At 49.3% G+C, this 21,667-nt stretch overlaps 1 protein-coding gene across 1 annotated transcript in view; it reads left to right on the plus strand.

The window, feature by feature from the left end:
* The window catches only part of LOC144757465 (equilibrative nucleobase transporter 1-like), a 288,474-nt gene that overhangs the window by 137,172 nt on the left and 129,635 nt on the right, over positions 1-21,667 (plus strand). Inside the window, exon 6 of the mRNA XM_078646380.1 lies at positions 899-1,035. Within this exon, the coding sequence (XP_078502506.1) occupies positions 899-1,035 (137 nt within the window). The remainder of the gene's footprint in view (positions 1-898; positions 1,036-21,667) is intronic.

The following is a 21,667-nucleotide window of genomic DNA, read 5'->3' on the forward strand; positions in this document are numbered from 1 at the left end:
CACACATTTACAGCGCCCTGCACAATCTAGGCCCTGTATACCTGAACAGCTGCAGATCTTCCATATACCAACCAGAAGCGTCTGCTTGGTCGGCCTGCTGGCCCATGTTATTTGCGTAACTGTGGGCGCGCGTCCTCGTTCATGGCTCCAAAGCCTGGAACAAACCCCCTGCACATCAGAGCAGATCATAGAATTTTGTAAAAAGCTCAAAACCTGACTATTTTAATAGTCCACAAGCAAGGCAGCACCCTACTTCTCTGTCCCCAGGATACCCTCCCAGGTAAAATGCATGCCATAAAAATAAACATAACCTAACATAACCAGGGTCGGACTATGAAAGAATATAGGCCCAGGCATCAAATTAAATGTGACCCCATTAGCAAATCAGAACGCTTAAAAAGTGGCCACATTTGCATATCGGGGGACTGCCTGATTCCCCTTTATGTTATGTTATGTTGTCTTGTAAAGCGCATGGCTACCCCAGCAATGGGGTGTCCCAGCGCTGTAGACCACTGGGGAACCCGTCCTGGCTTTCCCTGTGAGATGATCCCTGCTGGGTATCTCCAAGGTGAAACTAGGCATCCCCGGCGTATGTGGGGGGCCGTTGTAGAGATGAGGCAAGCTAATGCCCAGAGTTGCCGAGTGTGATCCCTGGTTAGAGTAGGCACCGAAGCGAGAATTATCGAGTCCGCTGACCCTGGTCCACGACCCTGCAGCGTCGGGAATTGAACCCTGGTCCTCTGCTTCCGGGTCTGCCGCCTCTAACCAGTGAGCCACACCACTCTACTTTAGGGTGGTCCAAGCCTGAGCATAGCATGCAAACTGTCTCTAGCTGCAGAGGGTTGCTTTGGTTGATATGTGTCTAAGCTCCTAACATGTATGTCTCTTATACGTGCAGTATCACTTGTCAGAAGTCTGCTTCGTGCAGCCTGAGTGCAGCAACTGCTGAATCCCAAGATGACGTCCGGCGCAGACGTGGCACCGATGCGAACATGAATGAGGTTGACCAAGGACCGGAATCCATGGTGGACAGAGGTGATTGTTCCCTTCATGGTTCCATTCTCAGACCTTTGTAGATTTACTTCAGTCTATCCTGCTTTTAACTTCTTCTCGTCACAGCTTTATCGATTAAGTGCTCTATCTCCAGCATTGAATGTTCCATATACTTACATATTGGCGTGCTTTGCTAAACCTGCTACAGTTGAGAGTAACTAATCACAGCACAATCAATCACTCCAGGCATTCTCCAGGTTGAATAGAATTTGCAAAGGTTTGCCTGCTCCCGTATTAGTCTAAATATGACATACATATGCATTTGGAATAATGCCCATGATGCAGAACTGTGTGTTCGAAGCATGGGTGCTGTAGATATGCATGATTTGCATACTCCGGTCATCTAGCGTTGGGTCCAATGTTTGCAAGTTTTTTTCGTCAAAGAAGTCTTTCCTAGTCACGAGGTAAGGTGACTCCTCCTTTTGGGGATAGTGCGCATGGTCATCGATGGATCGGAGACCGTTCAAATTCGGCCATCAATGCCACGTGAAGTATCCACACAGGGTGTGTAACTTGTGCTTGTCCCCGGGGCACAAGAAAGAAGACTGCGATGCTTGCAGATCATTTTGATCAAAGAAAACTCTTTGCCATCATCTGGCTCGACGTCGGGAGATGCAGCGTCAAAGCATCGAAGACACACCGGACATCTACGGTGAATATTCCGGTCAAGATGACATTGAGGCATCCGTGGCACATGGTGACATGAATCCCAAAGACCACTCACCACTAAAAACCACTCACAAACAAGCATTGGAAATGCAATAGGTCTCGCATTAGGAAAGTTGGAGCTATTGGTTTTGTAAATGACTATTTTTTTTATGTGTTGGTCTTGAAAATATCAAAATTAATAGCTTTGTCATTTACAATGGCAATACTTTTAACTTCTTCAAATGTGACACCTATAGCATTTGTAATGCAACATGTTTTGTATGTACGTGACTTACATCTATTCATATAACAAATACAAATGGCTTTTAATTTTTTTTAATAATTAATACTTCAATAAAAGTTCTTGTAATTTATAATAGCAATAGCTTAAACTATTGTAAATAACTTTTGTGAAGAATATGTTCAGTGTATTTTATTGTGACGAAAATGCAAGAACAGAGGTGAAATATTAATTGATTTTACAAATAACAATGGCTTTTAATTTTTTTTCGAATAATTAATACTTAAATGAAAGTTATTGTAATGTATAAATGCACTAGCTTAAAGTAAATCCTCAAAAAACAAGCATTGGGGTTTATTAGTTAATCAAAGATGCAAGCAAAATGTGAGGGTGAAGGGGCAACGCAGGGGGCAGGATTACAAACGCCACGGGAGAGGGGAGCAATTGGAGTGCGGTGGAAGCATCAAAGGGCTTGGAATGCGTGGGGGGAAGGGGCACAACACGGTGACATGGAGCAAGCTGGCACTGCGCGCGTTCAAGCTTGCAGCCAGGGAAAACAGGGGTAGCAATTTGAAAAGCCCCTGTACAAAATGTCGACAAGGTCGACCTAAAAAGATGAGGCAAATTAGTATGCCCACATGACTATGAAGCAGGGGCCGCCATACTTGTGCCGGGTGCGGCTGGCTGAGTGGTGGAGAAAGTTGATGTGGGCGAGCCCCGCAGAACCAAAGAAAGGCACAAGGCTTCCATTTTAAAAGTTAAAACCTGGCATGGCACTGGGAGGTCGCGGCCACATGATGTTTTTGCTGCACGGCGACTGTTGATACATCTCTGTGTACTGTGTGTATGTGTGCAGTGTTTCTGCTCCTACCTGCCGTAGACACACGCTCTAAGGTGGTGGGGAGAGGAGAGGGGAGGTGAGGTGAGGCGAGGAGAGGCACCCAGAATGGCCATGGCCATCACGTGTGTGCAACAGCTATAAAAAGCGTACAAGGGATAAATCCTAATCTTAATGGTGGAGAAAGTTGATTTGCGCAAGCCGGCCAGAACCAGAGAAAGGCACGCAGCCGCCATTGTAAAAGTTAAAGCCTGACATGGCGCTGGGACCTCGCAGGTCACATGATGTTTTCACTGCATTGCAACTGTTAATGATGTCGGGAGCAAAACAGCAGTGACCTCGGAAGGGGGGTGGGGGCTTGGAGCAGGAATGTAAAAGTTAAAGCCTGGCATGGTGCAGGGAGGCCATGGCTCACATGATGTTTTTGTCACATAGCAACTGTTAATTATGTTGGGGCAAAACAGCAGTCACCGCGGTGGGGACGGAAACATGCTAGAAATGACGAGCAGGGAGAGAATAAAACAGATGTGGAGAAGAGAAGGGGTTTACGCAGGAAGAGGGGAAGTAGGACGCTGCAAGGCGAGGTAAGAACATCGGAAGATGAGAAACAGAGGGGTGGGGAGAACAGAAGGAGATGAGGATGGATAAGCCATGCTGTGGGGAGGAGAGAAGGGGGAGGAGGGAGGATAAACGCGAAAGTGAAAGTACGGCCGGCCGGCCGTGAATAATTAGGGGAGGAGAAATGCCTGAGGCAGAGCGCACGCTGGGGGAAGCTTGTGGGAGGGAGGCTGGTGGCTTTGATGCGTGCACGCGCTTTTCACGGGCACTGCATGAAATCGCCCGTTTGGTTAAGCTCTGGTTAAGCCCCTATATCTCTCGCCATCAATGCGCAAGCGCATTAGCAGGCGAGACCTAAAAAGCACAACTCTTTGGCACCACCTCTGCCTTCTGACCAAGGTTCACACTGAGACGACATTTCTGACACCCTGCCTACAGCCCAGGGCTGTACTGGCCGTAGTGAGCACCGTGCGTTTTCCCGGTGGACTGGAAGGGTGGGGGCGCTTTTGAACCGGTGGGAGGCGTTCTTTTGTTCCTGGGGGCCAGTCATGCAGCAGTGCTGCAAGATCAGCCCCCTGTAACAAAAGCACAGCAGTGTTTCCCAAAAACTGGATCAAACCATGCTAGCTGGCAAGAAACTGAAAGTGGAATGCCTGCCCGGTGAAAAGAGCTTGCATAATCCAGGGCTAAGCATGCTGGTGGTAATGGACATTCCAACACAGACTTGAGCTAGTAAAAACACTGTGTCGTGGCTGAAGGGGGTAATTGACATGGGTGGTAACTTAACGTGTGCAAGGCACATAACTAGGAAGTTACATTTGGAAAATGTCCCTGATGCGGCGGTTGCGCCGGGGTGCCGAAATCGGCCGTACTAGAGAGAAGGCAATCCTGTAAAAATTTGCATGAAACCCATAAGTACCTAGTTAGAAGGACGAATGTGCAGGGGCAGGAGATATGGTGATAACTGCTTACAGTGCGTGGCAACGCGAAGGTAGTGGTTTATTTAAAATGGAACCTCAGTTGCGGGTTCTGGTCTGGCAGCCAGCAGCACTTGTGGGACACCCCCGCGCCGCACGGCCACCAGCTGCTGCGTGTGCCCCCTCGCTGTGCCTAGCTGCCTCGCCGCCGGCCTCGCGGCCGCTCTGCTTCTCCCCGTGTGTTTCTATTGTCAGTTTCCATCTGTTTTGACCGTTACTTGTGCTTGTTTTTATTGTTTTTATTTTTCAGATTTTCTGTTTTGACCGTCATTTGTGCCTGCATTTTTGTTCAGGTTTTGTCTTTCTCCGCCTTTTGTGCTCGTTCTGACCCTCGATTCCTGCCTCCTTTCCCGCCTTCCTCGCCGCGCTCCCTCCCCGCTTCCCGCCACCGCCATCTGCCCCGCCCCTTTCTCTTCTGTACCCTCCCCGCTCCCGCCTCCCAGCTGCTCCGCCCACCCGCGCACTTGGCCTTAAATGGCGACCGTGCGACGCAGGTGAGTGTGACCCACTTGTGGGACACCCCCGCGCCGCACGGCCACCAGCTGCTGCGTGTGCCCCCTCGCTGTGCCTAGCTGCCTCGCCGCCGGCCTCGCGGCCGCTCTGCTTCTCCCCGTGTGTTTCTATTGTCAGTTTCCATCTGTTTTGACCGTTACTTGTGCTTGTTTTTATTGTTTTTATTTTTCAGGTTTTCTGTTTTGACCGTCATTTGTGCCTGCATTTTTGTTCAGGTTTTGTCTTTCTCCGCCTTTTGTGCTCGTTCTGACCCTCGATTCCTGCCTCCTTTCCCGCCTTCCTCGCCGCGCTCCCTCCCCGCTTCCCGCCACCGCCATCTGCCCCGCCCCTTTCTCTTCTGTACCCTCCCCGCTCCCGCCTCCCAGCTGCTCCGCCCACCCGCGCACTTGGCCTTAAATGGCGACCGTGCGACGCAGGTGAGTGTGACCCACTTGTGGGACACCCCCGCGCCGCACGGCCACCAGCTGCTGCGTGTGCCCCCTCGCTGTGCCTAGCTGCCTCGCCGCCGGCCTCGCGGCCGCTCTGCTTCTCCCCGTGTGTTTCTATTGTCAGTTTCCATCTGTTTTGACCGTTACTTGTGCTTGTTTTTATTGTTTTTATTTTTCAGGTTTTCTGTTTTGACCGTCATTTGTGCCTGCATTTTTGTTCAGGTTTTGTCTTTCTCCGCCTTTTGTGCTCGTTCTGACCCTCGATTCCTGCCTCCTTTCCCGCCTTCCTCGCCGCGCTCCCTCCCCGCTTCCCGCCACCGCCATCTGCCCCGCCCCTTTCTCTTCTGTACCCTCCCCGCTCCCGCCTCCCAGCTGCTCCGCCCACCCGCGCACTTGGCCTTAAATGGCGACCGTGCGACGCAGGTGAGTGTGACCCACTTGTGGGACACCCCCGCGCCGCACGGCCACCAGCTGCTGCGTGTGCCCCCTCGCTGTGCCTAGCTGCCTCGCCGCCGGCCTCGCGGCCGCTCTGCTTCTCCCCGTGTGTTTCTATTGTCAGTTTCCATCTGTTTTGACCGTTACTTGTGCTTGTTTTTATTGTTTTTATTTTTCAGGTTTTCTGTTTTGACCGTCATTTGTGCCTGCATTTTTGTTCAGGTTTTGTCTTTCTACGCCTTTTGTGCTCGTTCTGACCCTCGATTCCTGCCTCCTTTCCCGCCTTCCTCGCCGCGCTCCCTCCCCGCTTCCCGCCACCGCCATCTGCCCCGCCCCTTTCTCTTCTGTACCCTCCCCGCTCCCGCCTCCCAGCTGCTCCGCCCACCCGCGCACTTGGCCTTAAATGGCGACCGTGCGACGCAGGTGAGTGTGACCCACTTGTGGGACACCCCCGCGCCGCACGGCCACCAGCTGCTGCGTGTGCCCCCTCGCTGTGCCTAGCTGCCTCGCCGCCGGCCTCGCGGCCGCTCTGCTTCTCCCCGTGTGTTTCTATTGTCAGTTTCCATCTGTTTTGACCGTTACTTGTGCTTGTTTTTATTGTTTTTATTTTTCAGGTTTTCTGTTTTGACCGTCATTTGTGCCTGCATTTTTGTTCAGGTTTTGTCTTTCTCCGCCTTTTGTGCTCGTTCTGACCCTCGATTCCTGCCTCCTTTCCCGCCTTCCTCGCCGCGCTCCCTCCCCGCTTCCCGCCACCGCCATCTGCCCCGCCCCTCTCTCTTCTGTACCCTCCCCGCTCCCGCCTCCCAGCTGCTCCGCCCACCCGCGCACTTCGCCTTAAATGGCGACCGTGCGAACCCGCAGCGTTGACGCGCAGCGGGCGCGCCGATTGTGCGCCGAAGGCGCGCCAAAGGTAAGCCCGTCTGCGCCCGTCCGCGCCTGGACAGCGCCCAGTGCCAGGACCCCTGGCCCCCACCGACGGAAGCCGACCCGACGAACCTACACCGCCGCTGATCTCATCGCACTCAACACCGGCCGCATCCCAGAATGTCATCAAGCCGCCCCGAAGCACACCCACGGACCCTTCAGCTGCCACGCCTGCGAGTTCACCTGCATCCGGACTCACCCTGCACCAGCACTCGCCAAGCCGAACATCAGCAGCAACCACCTCAAGTGCATCCTGCTCAACACCCGCTCCGTCCACAGACACGCCGTAGAACTCTGGGACCTCCTCGACACCACCGCCCCTGACGTTGCCTTCCTCACCGAGACCTGGATGAACGCCTCCTCAGCTCCAGACATCGCCATCGCCATCCCTGAGGGCTACAAGATCATCCGGAGGGACCGCACCGCCAACCAGACGGGAGGAGGCATCGCCATCATCCACAGGGACACCATCCGCATCACGACCAACACCGACACCCTAACCACCGCTGAACACCTGCACTTCCAGATCCACACCAACCCGAAGACCACCCTCAGAGGCACCCTGATCTACCGACCCCCGGGACCACGCACACGATTCAGCGAGGACATCGCCGACTTCGTCAGCCCGCATGCCCTCCCCTCCGCCGACTACATCCTCCTGGGGGACCTCAACTTCCACCTGGAGAACAACAGCGACCGCAACACCATCAACCTGCTCGACAACCTCGCCAACCTCGGACTCAAGCAACTGGTGACCTCCCCCACCCACCTCGCCGGACACACACTCGACGCCGTCTTCTCATCCAGCAAAGACGGCACCTTCAACCACGCAACAGGACTCCACTGGACGGACCACAGCTGCGTCCACTTCACCTTCAAAAGAACGAGGATCCACCACCATCAGCAACAGGTTGCCCGAAGAAGCTGGAACAAGATCACAGTCGACCAGCTCACCGCTTCCCTGAGCCAGCACCCGCCCGCCAGCTCAGCGAACCCCAGCCAGGCCGCCGACAACCTCACGAAGTGGATCAACAACTGCGCAGACGAACTCGCCCCTCTGAGAACCCCACCCAGCGGACCCTGCAGCAGAAAAACACCATGGTTCACCGACGAACTCAAGAGCTCCAAGAAGAACTGTCGAGCCCTCGAGAAAGTCTGGAGAAGGGAACCAACTACGGACAACATGACCACCCTCAAGCGCGCCACCCGGAAACACCACCAACTGATCCGCGCCACCAAGAAAAACACATACAAGGACCGGCTGGACAACAACGCACACAACTGCAAGGAACTCTTCAACATCGTGAAAGAGCTCTCCAACCCCAACGCCGGAAACAATGACATCACCCCTTCGCAAGACCTCTGCAACTCCCTCGCGTCCTACTTCCACAACAAGATCGCGGACATACACAACAGCTTCAGCAACCAACCAACGCAAGCCACAACCGCAACTACGCCACCCACCACCACCCTCCGCACCTGGACTCCGATCAGCACCAAAGACACCATCCGCACAATGAACTCCATCCACTCCGGATCTCCGACTGACCCCTGCCCTCACCACATCTTCAACAAGGCCGACGCTGTCATCGCACCCCACCTGCGGGACATCATCAACACCTCCTTCGACACCGCCACCTTCCCTGAGAGCTGGAAGCACGCCGAACTCAGCGCCCTTCTCAAGAAACCCACAGCAGACCCCACCGAACTCAAGAACTACCGTCCCATCTCGCTCCTCCCGTTCCCGGCCAAAGTCATCGAGAAGACCGTCAACAAACAGCTGGCCGCCTTCCTCGAGACGAATGGATCCCTCGACCCCTCACAGTCTGGCTTCCGAGCCAACCACAGCACCGAGACCGCCCTCATCGCTGCCACCGATGACATACGAACCCTGATGGACAACGGAGAAACAGCGGCCCTCATCCTCCTGGACCTCTCCGCGGCTTTCGACACTGTCTGCCACCGCACCCTAGTACAGCGCCTCGGCAACATCGGAATCCAGGACAAGGCACTAGAATGGATCACCTCCTTCCTCGACGGAAGAACACAGAGAGTCCGCCTACCACCGTACAAGTCAGAGGCCACCAAAGTCATCTGCGGCGTCCCCCAGGGATCCTCACTGAGCCCCACCCTCTTCAACGTCTACATGAGCCCCCTCGCGGCCATCGCACGCCAACACAACCTCAACATAATCTCCTACGCCGACGACACCCAGCTGATCCTCTCCCTGACCAACGACCCCACCACCGCCAGAGCCAACCTGCACGAAGGGATGAGAGATGTAGCCGAATGGATGACGACCAGCCGCCTGAAACTGAACTCGGACAAGACGGAGGTCCTCATCCTGGGCTCCTCGCCCTCCGCCTGGGACGACTCCTGGTGGCCCGCCGCCCTGGGCACCGCACCCAAACCGACGGACCACGCACGCAACCTGGGCTTCATCCTGGACTCCTCCCTCTCCATGACCAGACAAGTAAACGCCGTCTCCTCGTCTTGCTTCAACATCCTACGCATGCTACGTAAGATCTTCCGGTGGATCCCCACCGAGACGAGGAAGACGGTCACCCAGGCCCTCGTCACCAGCCGACTGGACTACGGCAACGCCCTCTACGCCGGAACCACCGCCAAGCTCCAGAAGAGACTCCAGCAGATCCAGAACGCCTCGGCCAGGCTCATCCTCGACATCCCCCGACGCAGCCACATCTCCGGACACCTGAGAGATCTGCACTGGCTCCCGGTCAACAAGAGAATCACCTTCCGTCTCCTCACCCACGCGCATAAAGCCCTACACGACCGAGGCCCGAGCTACCTCAACAACCGGATCAACTTCTACACTCCCACGCGCCTCCTCAGATCAACCAGCCACGCCCTCGCCGCCGTCCCCCGCATCCGAAGAGCGACAACAGGAGGAAGATCCTTCTCCTACCTGGCCGCCAAGACCTGGAACTCACTCCCGACCGACCTGCGCCTGACCCAAGATCACCTCTCCTTCAGGAAGAAGCTCAAGACCTGGCTGTTCGAGCAGTAACGGCACCCCCCCCACACCAGCGCCTTGAGACCCTACGGGTGAGTAGTGCGCTCTATAAATGACTTGATTGATTGATTGAGCAGTGCTGGATTGCAGTGGCATGTCTAGTCAGGAAGATGGCTGCGCAAGCTGGGAGATGGTTCAATGTCCTAAAGAGGGATAGAATGTGGCTGTGAGCCGGAAGAATGCAGCCGCGGTTGGACTGATCAAGAAGAGAACCGAAGCTACTTACCAACTAGCATTGAGGGAGGAACTGCATAGTATCTTTGGATTCGTCTCAGGGGCTGAATATTATCTTAGGCTTCATCTCATGGACGGCGTAGTATCTTAGGATTCATCTCGGGCACTGCATAGTATATTAGGTTTCATCTCAGGAATTGCATAGTATTTTAGGTTTCATCTCGGGTACTGCATAGTATCTTAGGCTTCATCTCAGGGACTGCATTGTATCTTGGGCTTCACGTTGGGTACTGCATAGTATATTAGGTTTCATCTCTGGGACTGCATAGTATCTTAGGCTTCATCTCAGGGACTGCATTGTATCTTAGGCTTCATCTTGGGTACTGCATAGTATCTTAGGCTTCATCTCGGGTACTGCGTAGTATCTTAGGCGTCATCTAGGGAGTGCATTGTATCTTGGGCTTCACGGCGGGTACTGCATAGTATATTAGGTTTCATCCCTGGGACTGCATGGTATCTTAGGCTTCATCTCAGTGACTGCATTGTATCTTAGGCTTCATCTCAGTGACTGCATTGTATCTTAGGCTTCATCTCGGGTACTGCATAGTATTTTAGGCTTCATCTTGGGTACTGCATAGTATCTTAAGCTTCATCTCGGGTACTACGTAGTATCTTAGGCTTCATCTCAGGGATTGCATAGTATTTTAGGTTTCATCTCGGGTACTGCATAGTATCTTAGGCTTCATCTCAGGGACAGCATTGTATTTTAGGCTTCATCTTGGGTACTGCATAGTATCTTAGGCTTCCTCTCAGGGACTGCATAGTATCTTAGGTTTCATCTTGGGTACTGCATAGTATCTTAGGCTTCATCTCAGGGACTGCATAGTATCTTAGGTTTCATCTCGGGTACTGCATAGTATCTTAGGCTTCATCTCAGGGACTGCATTGTATCTTAGGCTTCATCTCAGGGACTGCATTGTATCTTAGGCTTCATTTCGTGTACTGCATGGTATATTAGGTTTCATCTCAGGAATTACATAGTATTTTAGGTTTCATCTCAGGGATTGCATAGTATCTTAGGCTTCATCTTGGGTACTGCATAGTATCTTAGGCTACATCTCGGGTACTGCATAGTATCTTAGGCTTCATCTCGGGTACTGCATAGTATCTTAGGCTACATCTCGGGTACTGCGTAGTATCTTAGGCTTCATCTCAGGGACTGCATAGTATTTTAGGTTTCATCTAGGGTACTGCATAGTATCTTAGGCTTCATCTCAGGGACTGCATAGTATTTTAGGTTTCATCTAGGGTACTGCATAGTATCTTAGGCTTCATCTCAGGGACTGCATTGTATCTTAGGCTTCATCTCGGGTACTGTATAGTATCTTAGGCTTCATCTCCGGTACTGCATAGTATTTTAGGTTTCATCTCGGGTACTGCATAGTATCTTAGGCTTCATCTCAGGGACTGCATAGTATCTTAGGCTTCATCTCGGGTACTGCATAGTATATTAGGTTTCATCTCAGGGAGTGCATTGTATCTTGGACTTCATCTCGGGTACTGCATAGTATCTTAGGCTTCATCTCGGGCACTGCATAGTATTTTAGGCTTCATCTTGGGTACTGCATAGTATCTTAAGCTTCATCTCGGGTACTGTGTAGTATCTTAGGCTTCATCTCGGGTACTGCGTAGTATCTTAGGCTTCATCTCAGGGATTGCATAGTATTTTAAGTTTCATCTCGGGCACTGCATAGAATCTTAGGCTTCATCTCAGGGATTGCATAGTATTTTAGGTTTCATCTTGGGTACTGCATAGTATCATAGGCTTCATCTCAGGGATTGCATAGTATTTTAGGTTTCATCTCGGGTACTGCATAGTATCTTAGGCTTCATCTCAGGGACTGCATAGTATTTTAGGCTTCATCTCGGGTACTGCATAGTATCTTAGGCTTCATCTCAGGGACTGCATAGTATCTTAGGTTTCATCTTGGGTACTGCATAGTATCTTAGGCTTCATCTCAGGGACTGCATAGTATCTTAGGTTTCATCTCGGGTCCTGCATAGTATCTTAGGCTTCATCTCAGGGACTGCATAGTATCTTAGGCTTCATCTCGGGTACTGCATAGTGTCTTAGGCTTCATCTCGGGTACTGCATAGTATCTTAGGCTTCATCTCGGGTACTGCATAGTATCTTAGGCTTCATTTCGGGTACTGCGTAGTATATTAGATTTCATCTCGGGTACTGCATAGTATCTTAGGCTTCATCCCGGGTACTGCATAGTATCTTAGGCTACATCTCGGGTACTGCATAGTATCTTAGGCTACATCTCGGGTACTGCATAGTATCTTAGGCTTCATCTCGGATACTGCATAGCATCTTAGGCTACATCTCGAGTACTGCATTGTATCTTAGGCTTCATCTCGGGTACTGCATAGTATCTTAGGCTTCATCTCAGGGACTGCATAGTATCTTAGGCTTCATCTCGGGTACTGCATAGTATCTTAGGCTTCATCTCAGGGACTGCATAGTATCTTAGGCTTCATCTCGGGTACTGCATAGCATCTTAGGCTACATCTCGAGTACTGCATTGTATCTTAGGCTTCATCTCGGGTACTGCATAGTATCTTAGGCTTCATCTCAGGGACTGCATAGTATCTTAGGCTTCATCTCGGGTACTGCATAGTATCTTAGGTTTCATCTTGGGTACTGCATAGTATCTTAGGCTACATCTCGGGTACTGCATAGTATCTTAGGCTACATCTCGGGTACTGCATAGTATCTTAGGCTTCATCTCGGGTACTGCATAGCATCTTAGGCTACATCTCGAGTACTGCATTGTATCTTAGGCTTCATCTCGGGTACTGCATAGTATCTTAGGCTTCATCTCAGGGACTGCATAGTATCTTAGGTTTCATCGAGGTACTGCATAGTATCTTAGATTTCATCTCGGGTACTGCATAGTATCTTAGGCTTCATCTCAGGGACTGCATAGTATCTTAGGCTTCATCTCGGGTACTGCATAGTATCTTAGGTTTCATCTCGGGTACTGCATAGAATCTTAGGTTTCATCTCGGGTACTGCATAGTATCTTAGATTTCATCTCGGGTACTGCATAGTATCTTAGGCTTCATCTCAGGGACTGCATAGTATCTTAGGCTTCATCTCGGGTACTGCATAGTATCTTAGGCTATATCTCGGGTACCACATAGTTCCATAGGAGCACCAGCACCCCTTAGGGAGACAAATTATTTGTTCATTTCTGGACTAAAGTGTGTGGCTGTCTCATGAGTCCAGCACGTGGCGACCGGTGCTAGAGTAATCAGGAAGTGATCCAATGGTCCATGCCTGGCATTGGGTCCAGATCAGGAACAACAGCCCACACTGGAGCGAACCTTTGTGGTAGCGCCTAAAGTTAGTTCTCTGAGATTAGCACACAAGCATTCACCTGATTCTGAGAGATATCATCCCTCTAAAGTCATATTTTTTGGTCCTGCAAGAGATGCCATGAGCAGAACCACTCCAGCGAGTGGCCATCTTCACAGAGGCCAATGTCCGCCCCCTTACACTATGTTTTACTGCCAAAACTGTTATGATGTAACTTTTCCTCCCTTGTTCTGCTGAAGTCTTCCAGTCTTCAATGTCCACCATCCCAATTGCTTCTAAGGAAATCTCTACCTCAAACCCCTGTCTGCTGCAGTCTGCTTGTGGATTTTAGTTCCAGCAATCTGAATTTTTTCCACAAAATGAAAGCAAGGAATGATGCAAGAGTTCTTCACAGACCGGTGTGACTTAGAATGCCTCTTGCTAATCTTGACTGAATTTCTGGTCTGTCATCTGGCTCTCCCTTGATGTTCCAGGTCCTGCATCTCCATTTCACGTTCAGGAAAGGGTCTTTAATAACAGGAGTTCAGTCAGCAAGTTAAAGCAAACACTGCACATAATAGACATCTGAATGTGAAGTTACATGTATATCTGCAGATTTGGTTTTTATAGTAGTTTTCGTTGTAAAATGAACCAAAATGAAGTTTTAATTCATTATTTGCATGTTTTGCAGCAAAAATGGCTTCTATAAACAAAGAAAAAAATTCTTGATTCATACATCCCGTATTGTCACCTTGTACTTCTGTGCAAACCTTTGCACAAAGACGTTTGATGTACCAAGGTGACAGATGTGGCAGCCTCAGATTAAACTGTTGCCGTTTCAGTCAGAGCACATGCGGCTGGGCTCCTTTAGAAAAGCTCTTCCACTCCAAATGTCAAAGACACTAGACATGCAAAACAAAATAATGCTGTGGGAATGGGACATGCCACAAATACATACTTTTGGGTTTGATTTAGTACTCAAACTTATCGCCTTTAGTACTGATTAGATCATTGGGCCCAATTCACAAAGGTAAACTTACACTCTTGTGTAATTTTAATAAATGTTCCGCATTCACGAAGGTGAACTTCGATCAAAATTCTAACTTTACTACTTTTCGGTATTCACAAAGGTAAGTCACTACTATTAAACTTAGACTTTTGGTCAAGTTTAGCTTTGTGACTACCGAAAAGCAGTACACGTACACAATTGTCCTTTCCTTGAGTGTTCTGCCTCCAAACTATGACACTGCAGGAAACCACAATCTTTGGCACCTCCTCCACCTGTGACAAACATCATACACCCATACCTGTTACATTTATTCCAGACTCACAAGCCTTTTAGGAGACAACCTTTTGGAATCGGTCCGCACTTTTCCAATACTCGTGCGTGTGGCGGCATCCACCTTGCAGGAACGAGCAGCGGGGCGCAGGGGCCATCTGTTTCGAATTACGGTGGCCGTGTGTGCTTGTTTACCTTTGCGTGTCTCAAAAAAGCGGCGGCGCACTTCATTTTCCCTCTCTGGCCCCTAGCGCATGGTAAGCACTTTATCTCTTTACTTTAATTGTGCCCTGCTTGCATTGCTTCCCTTTTAGTCCCCACCCACACTGCTCTCCGAGAAGCCGGGACACCTCTTTAGAGAAACAGCACTGAAGGAATCAGAAAAGACGTTGGCGCAAGACTACAACGACATGGAGAAAACACGCTATAAAGCAGCCCTGTTAAAATATAAACATCTTATAATTATAGAAAAAAGTAACTACTATACCAGAACAATAGAAACAGCACAAAACTCCACTAAACAACTGTTTTATATAGTTTCCACTTTGTCAGGGCCAGTGGTCACTTCTATCAAAGAAGCCTCCCAATCACTTTGTGATTCATCAGCCAGTTTTTTCCAAGACAAGGTGGGCCACATCTACTCAAATGTTAACACACCTATAGAGGACTTGAACCAGTTAGATGACAATAACATGATTGGAGGGTCCCCCGGTTTTATGGAATTCAGACCAGTGTCGGTGGAACTGGTCACTGATTTGATTAAGACAGTCAAATCAGGGTCCCCGTCTGACCCATGCCCCCCGTCAGTCTTAAAAACGATTTCGGACCTGATACGCACTAATTTAATGAGCATCTGCAATGCTATGTTTTGCTCGGGCACCTACCCTTCAATATGGAAAAAGGCCATTATTCAACCAGTGCTAAAGAAAAGTAATCTTGACCCAGGAGGAACTAAAAACTACAGACCAATCGCACGTTTACCTTTTCCAGTGAAGATCTTTGAAAAAATTATGAATACCCAGTTAACGCAGTTTATAGAAGAGAACAAACTGTTGGATGACACCCAATTTGGCTTTAGGAAAGGACGTGGCTCGGAGACCGCTCTTATCAAAGCATCAGATGAAATCAGAATGGTGCTAGACAGAGGAGGTGCCGCTGTCCTGGGCTACTGGATTTATCAGCAGCTTTTAACACGGTTGATCATGTCACTTTGATCAGCCGTGTCTCAGCCCTAGGTGTCGGTTGAAAGGCCAAGGCTCTTCTGTCCTCTTTTCGCTCCGAACGGACTCAGTCAGTCAGCATGGGCGACTATAACTCATCAGTCTTTGCTCTTCCCAGTGGTGTTCCGCAGGGATCATCGCTGTGCCCGACCCTGTTTAATATATACGTGAAGGACATAGCACGAGTAATCAGGACTTTTGGAATGGGTCTCACATCCTATGCTGACGACACACAACTTGTGCTAGCGGTGCATAAAGACGGGGAGGCAGTGGCGGCAGGCTTTCATGATGGCATGCTGGCCATCAGTTCATGGATGGAAAATAATTGCTTTAAATTAAATTCGGACAAGACCGAGGTAATGGTTTTTGGCTACCTAACTCCGGGATAGTCCCCGGCACGGTGGCCAGAGGAACTGGGATTACTCCCTACTCCTGTTAAGAAGGCCAGAAACTTAGGCGTCATGTTTGACTAGAGCCTCACTTTTAAACAGCACGTCAATGCGGTGGTTTCCTCGTACTTTTACGTTCTAAGGAAGATACAAAAATTGCTACCCTATCTCCCGATGAGTGCTGGAAAAACTCAGCAGTGCTCTAGTTATGTCAAGAGTTGATTACTGTAACTGCCTGCACAAGAAAATGTGCTGAACAGGCTGCAACGGATACAGAACGCAGCCGCCAGGATATTGTCAGGCACTCCAAAGTTTAAGCCACTTTCCAATGTTAGGCGCCAACTCCATTGGCTGCCCATAAAAAGCAGAACTAAATTTTAGGCACTTTGCATTGCTTATAAAGCAGTCATGGTACAGGGCCTGAATATCCGATAAAAGTTTTTCGAGCATATGCGCCCAGCAGAGCTTTACGCACCACGGCCGCCAACCTTCTTATCGTTTCCCGAACAAACAAAGTTAACTGGTGCGAAAGTAGATTTGTAGTGGCAACGGCTAAACTTTGGAACCTGCTCCCCTTACAAATTAAGACCAATCCAAGACTATTATCTTTTGGCTTCGAGCAATAAAAGCCTTCCCGCTATCCTTTACAGTACATTGCACCAAGACACCCTTGGATATTTGCGCGCTCTATTGTTAAAAATAAAATTAAAATAAATAAATAAATAAAATAAATTCTCCCTTGTGACTGCGAGCTCAAGACTTGGTTCAGTTCCTGCGCTGCTCTGCCAGGGGCGGGTAAAGCCCTCCGTTTTGCTAGTTGCAGATCATGTTCTAAGTTGGGCATTGCGCACTCTCCCACCGGCGCTGCTTATGCAGTGCCTAGCCTCCCACTGCTAGGCGCGCTCACCCCGTAACATACTAAATAGACGCGCACCTCAGCGCCAGGGAGATTTATATTAGGGTGTCCAAATAAGACAACTGCTTTATTTATTGTTTCGGCACGCGGCCGCAGCAGTGAACCTTTAATTAACTCCTTTTATCTCCAAGCGGTCCCCAAGGCAGTACGCTGCGCACCTCGCCTTTTGGGAGACATAAGATGGCCTTGTATTTTCAGCGGTCAACTAGGAGAGATCACGGGAGGTCTCCCACACATGCAGTCCAGCCATTATTCCTGCAACTCTTAGACGATGGCCAAACTGTTGCACTTATCTTGCTGGACTTAAGTGCGGCCTTCGATACCATTTCTCACTCCAGACTGCTAGCCAGGCTGGGGGAAAATGGTATCGGTGGCGCAGCGCTGGAATGGATAAGGTCATATCTGTCCCATCGCACCTTCCAGATTTCTTCCTCCCAGGCCTGTTCTGACATATTTAACTCCCCCCATGGTGTGCCACAGGGCTCAATTTTGAGTCCGCTGTTTTTTAATCTTTATCTCCGTCCACTTGCCGATCTAGTGGAGAGATCCGGTCTTGCCTTAATGACCTACGCAGATGATTCACAGATTATTTTTTCACTTTCAAAGTCTGACCCTCTTGCTCCATCTGTGCTCAATCAAGGTCTTCAGGAAATCTTCAGCTGGATGTCAAACAACCAGCTGAAGCTTAATGGGGAGAAAACGGAGATCCTCGTACTAGGAAAGAATAAGGACCTCTGGAGTGCCCTCCACTGGCCACCGTCTTTGGGCACTCTTCCTACACCAGCTACCCAGGTCAGAAATCTTGGGGTCTCCATTGACAACTCACTATCCATGAAGCAGCAGGCCGATAAAGTGGCGGGCATCTGTTTTACCATCCTTAAATGGTTGCGTAAAATCTTATGGATGCTGCCTCCTGCCACCCAGAAGACCGTAGCCAATGCTCTTATTACATCTCGGCTTGACTACGGTAACATCCTCTATCTGGGCTCAAACCAAGCAGTGTTAAGACGACTCCAACTCGTCCAGAATTCCGCTGCTAGGTTGCTGTGCAAAATCCCCAGAACAGCAAGGATCTCAAAGCACCTCAGGGACCTGCATTGGCTCAGGGTGGAGAACCGAGTTAGGTTCAAAGCCCTGAGCTACATGTTTAGAATTAAAGCCGGCACTGCTCCCAAATATTTACAAGATCTTGCTAGTCCCTACCTTCCTAAACGCAGCCTGCGATCTTTAACTGCAGCGAACTTTGCAGAGCCCAGGTTCAAATTGGCGAGAATTGGAGGAAAATCCTTTTCTTATTTGGGGCCTACCCTTTGGAATTCTCTTCCCCCCCATATCCGTAAGGAAGTAAATTTCTCCAGCTTCAGGAAAAGCATTAAGACCTGGCTTTTTGACAAATAACTGTCAGTTCGTCCTCCTCTCTTCAAAGGTGTAGCTCAGTATCACAGTCTCGGCGCCGGGAAACCCTTTGTGGGTATCTGTGCGCCTTACAAATGTAAAAAATAAATAAATAAATAAATAAACTCCTGCAGCTGCCGTGCACGCTCACAGGCAGCTGCACGTACTAACTTGCACCTCGGTGAATTTCAGTGTCTGTACCCTCCCCCACCCACCGTGCTGTGCCTCTATAGGCCATACCCTGGGCACTTGAGGCATTAGGTCTTGTGGATATATGACTGATGAGTCCTGGCCCCGCGTCAACATTTTGGGACTCAGGAACAACTACAGTCTGTGTAGGAGGCGCCCAGAGGCTTCTGCGATCTACATGGCGTATTGGGTACCACAACGGGTATAATAGAAGCACAAGAGCGTTATGGCCTGTGTTTTTATGGTGATATATGCATTATGATTCACGTGTCCTTATTCCCTAAACTGCTGCATTGCATGCCCCGATACTATGACGCATATCGTTTTGATTCCTGTTTATTCAGGATAAAGAGTACCATACTAATAATACATGGTGATCTATGTTTTCCCCTTTAATTATATATAAGGTAACAAAAATGCTTATAATGCTTTTTATTATAACTTTGGAACATGCTGCACAACAGCCACACTATTCTACAACATAGCTTAAATACACTGGCAAAGCCAATAGCTCTGATTAAACACTTATAAGAGCCAAAAGGCGAAACCTATTGGCTATGCCAATGCTTGTTTAATCTTTCAAATGGCACTTTTAAGTGCTTGAGTTAGGAAGCGGTGCCTTGAGTCTGAACTACATGTGCTTCTTATTAACAGCTCACTCCCTCATCTATTGACCATAGAGAGGTTCTTCTGGCCATCGCTGCAGTCTCTATGGTGCCGCAAGAGTGTAACCTTCTTCTATGGCGCCTGCAGCACCACGGAGCATCTCTTCCAATTTCCAGCACCCTACCCCTTCTAAACATCTCTTGGAGTACTGTAAGAAACTGGAGCATTAGTTAATGGAGTTACTACTCACCTCAAGTAACAATCACAAGCCTTGTCTTGCTGAACCCTCAAAGTCACTAAAATAACCTGAGGTCAATCCCATGTAACCTATGGCACGAAGCAGGCAGGCTTAACTTAGTGCAATGTGTAAAGTATTCAGGCAGCACAAAAACAGAAGTAACGTTTGTAGGAATGGGCCCTTGTATGGTCACACACACACTTTTTTCTCCAATGCTGATGGTTTTCGACTCTGAAGGTGCACTGTAGCCTGTTAACCAGCCCCAGTGCAAGTGCTCTCTCCCTAAAGTATGATGCATGTGAATTGTTAATCCCAATTGGCAAGGACGTTAACCCTCTGATAAGACCCTGAAAAGTGGTACCAGGGGTGTCTAGCTCATGGGAGTTAAGGGGGTCCCCAAGTAAAGAGGTGACCGCAGGCCTGCTCGACTTTGCCCGTGCCATGATTGACAATGCCACAGCACTATTTTTAATATGTGGCAGTCACCCCTACGGTAGTCCTCCTAAACCCAGAAGGCAGGGTACATTATTTTAAAGGTGTGAGCATATCAGTGCAAGCTTATATGTCCCTAGAGTAACCTCCTTCTATCAGGGCTACTATACGTGCTTAGGGGGCCACAGGATAACATATGCTTGCACTTTGGCATTCCCAGGTTGTCAGCTTCACTGTAGTTCCACTAAAAAGTTTCATGTTTGTTATCAAACCACTTGTTTCATCAGACCTGATCTTTTCCCAAAATCAGATATATCTGAGCTATTGTAATTTTGTGGGAGCCCTCCTATTCTTTTTGTTAGCCTCGGGATCCCTGGTTGGCTCTGGCTGAGGTAGGTACCTTAGGCCAAGTAGGAACCTGCGTTCCAACATCAGGAAAAGGATGGTCACCTTCTTAGATAGCCCCACTAACCCCCTCAGTAGCTTGGCACGAGCAGCCAGGCTTATCTTCAAGGCAAATGTGTACAGTATTAGCAACCACGCTCACAATAATCCACTGATGACACCACAAATAGACTCCACACGAGTTTAATAAATTGAGTATAAACGTTGTCAAAAGATATACCATAAGCATTGAAAAAGACGAGATTGCCTTAGAGCGATGTAGATTAGGGAATCTAGAGATGATGATGTTTTGGGGTGTCAATACGATTATATTCCTATGTAATTCGCATACGGGACATGGTTGCTTTGTGTTTGCAATATCCACGCTACATATTGTTGCAATTATGTGTATCGTTGCCCTGATTGTTCTCTTAATAAAAACATAAAAAAAAATAAAAAAAAGATATACGATAAGACCACACAATATAAAACCAACATATGAGGTTGTGTGATATTTCTCCTGGCCTGTTAGGCCAGCCAGCCCTTGCAAGTTCTGGCGATGTCAAGTGAGCTCTTCGAAACATTCTCCTGTACACCTAATCATACGTCATACAGTTCGTAATGCTAGAATCAGGTACTTTTGCAATGTAAAAATACTGCGATGTGTAACGTAGCAATCCGACACTCTGCAATGAAAAGAATATAATGCGGAACACAACAATCAGGCACTTTGCTTGGTAAAACAATGCAATGCGTAATCCAACCACCAGAAATGTCATTCTGCGATATTAAGGCAATGCGTATACACTAATCGGGTAATTCGTTATGCAGGAATAATGCAATGTGCAATATGCTAATCAAGTAGTTCGTTATGCAGGAACAAGGCAATGCATCATACGACAATCAAGTAGTTTGTTATACAGAAATGTTGCAATGTGTAATACTTCAGTCAGGTACTCTGCTCACAGAAATGGAATACTACGTAGTACACTCGGGCCCTGATCACCGGGCCTTAGGCGGTCTCTCTGCCTCCTCTTCTGACCATCAGTCAGCCTTTCACAGTTGCCCCCAAGACAGTATGATGTAATTCCAAAGTGCAGCTTTGCACTCCAGCCCCTGTACCGCCACTCCCTTTGGCAATACAGGCTGCGATACGAGCCGAAGCAGAGGCTCGCGCTGCCAACATGAGAGAGAGGGCGAGAGCATCTTCCTCCAAGCCCGCACCCTGCCCCAGGAGTTGACGCACGTTACCTGTGGGGTGCGAACCTACTCTCCTCTCCTCCTCCAACGGCTTGGCCTCCAAGCAGATTTGTGAAATGGCAACGGCAGCTCGGGCCGGCAACACAGCTCCTCCGGGACTGCCGGTCCGGGCTGCTTCACTTATGAAGATCTCAGGTTGCCACAAAGCACATACACACAGAGTCTTTCTTCA

This window comes from Lissotriton helveticus, chromosome 1_1 (genome assembly GCF_964261635.1).
Source record: "Lissotriton helveticus chromosome 1_1, aLisHel1.1, whole genome shotgun sequence".
Lineage (NCBI taxonomy): Eukaryota > Metazoa > Chordata > Amphibia > Caudata > Salamandridae > Lissotriton > Lissotriton helveticus.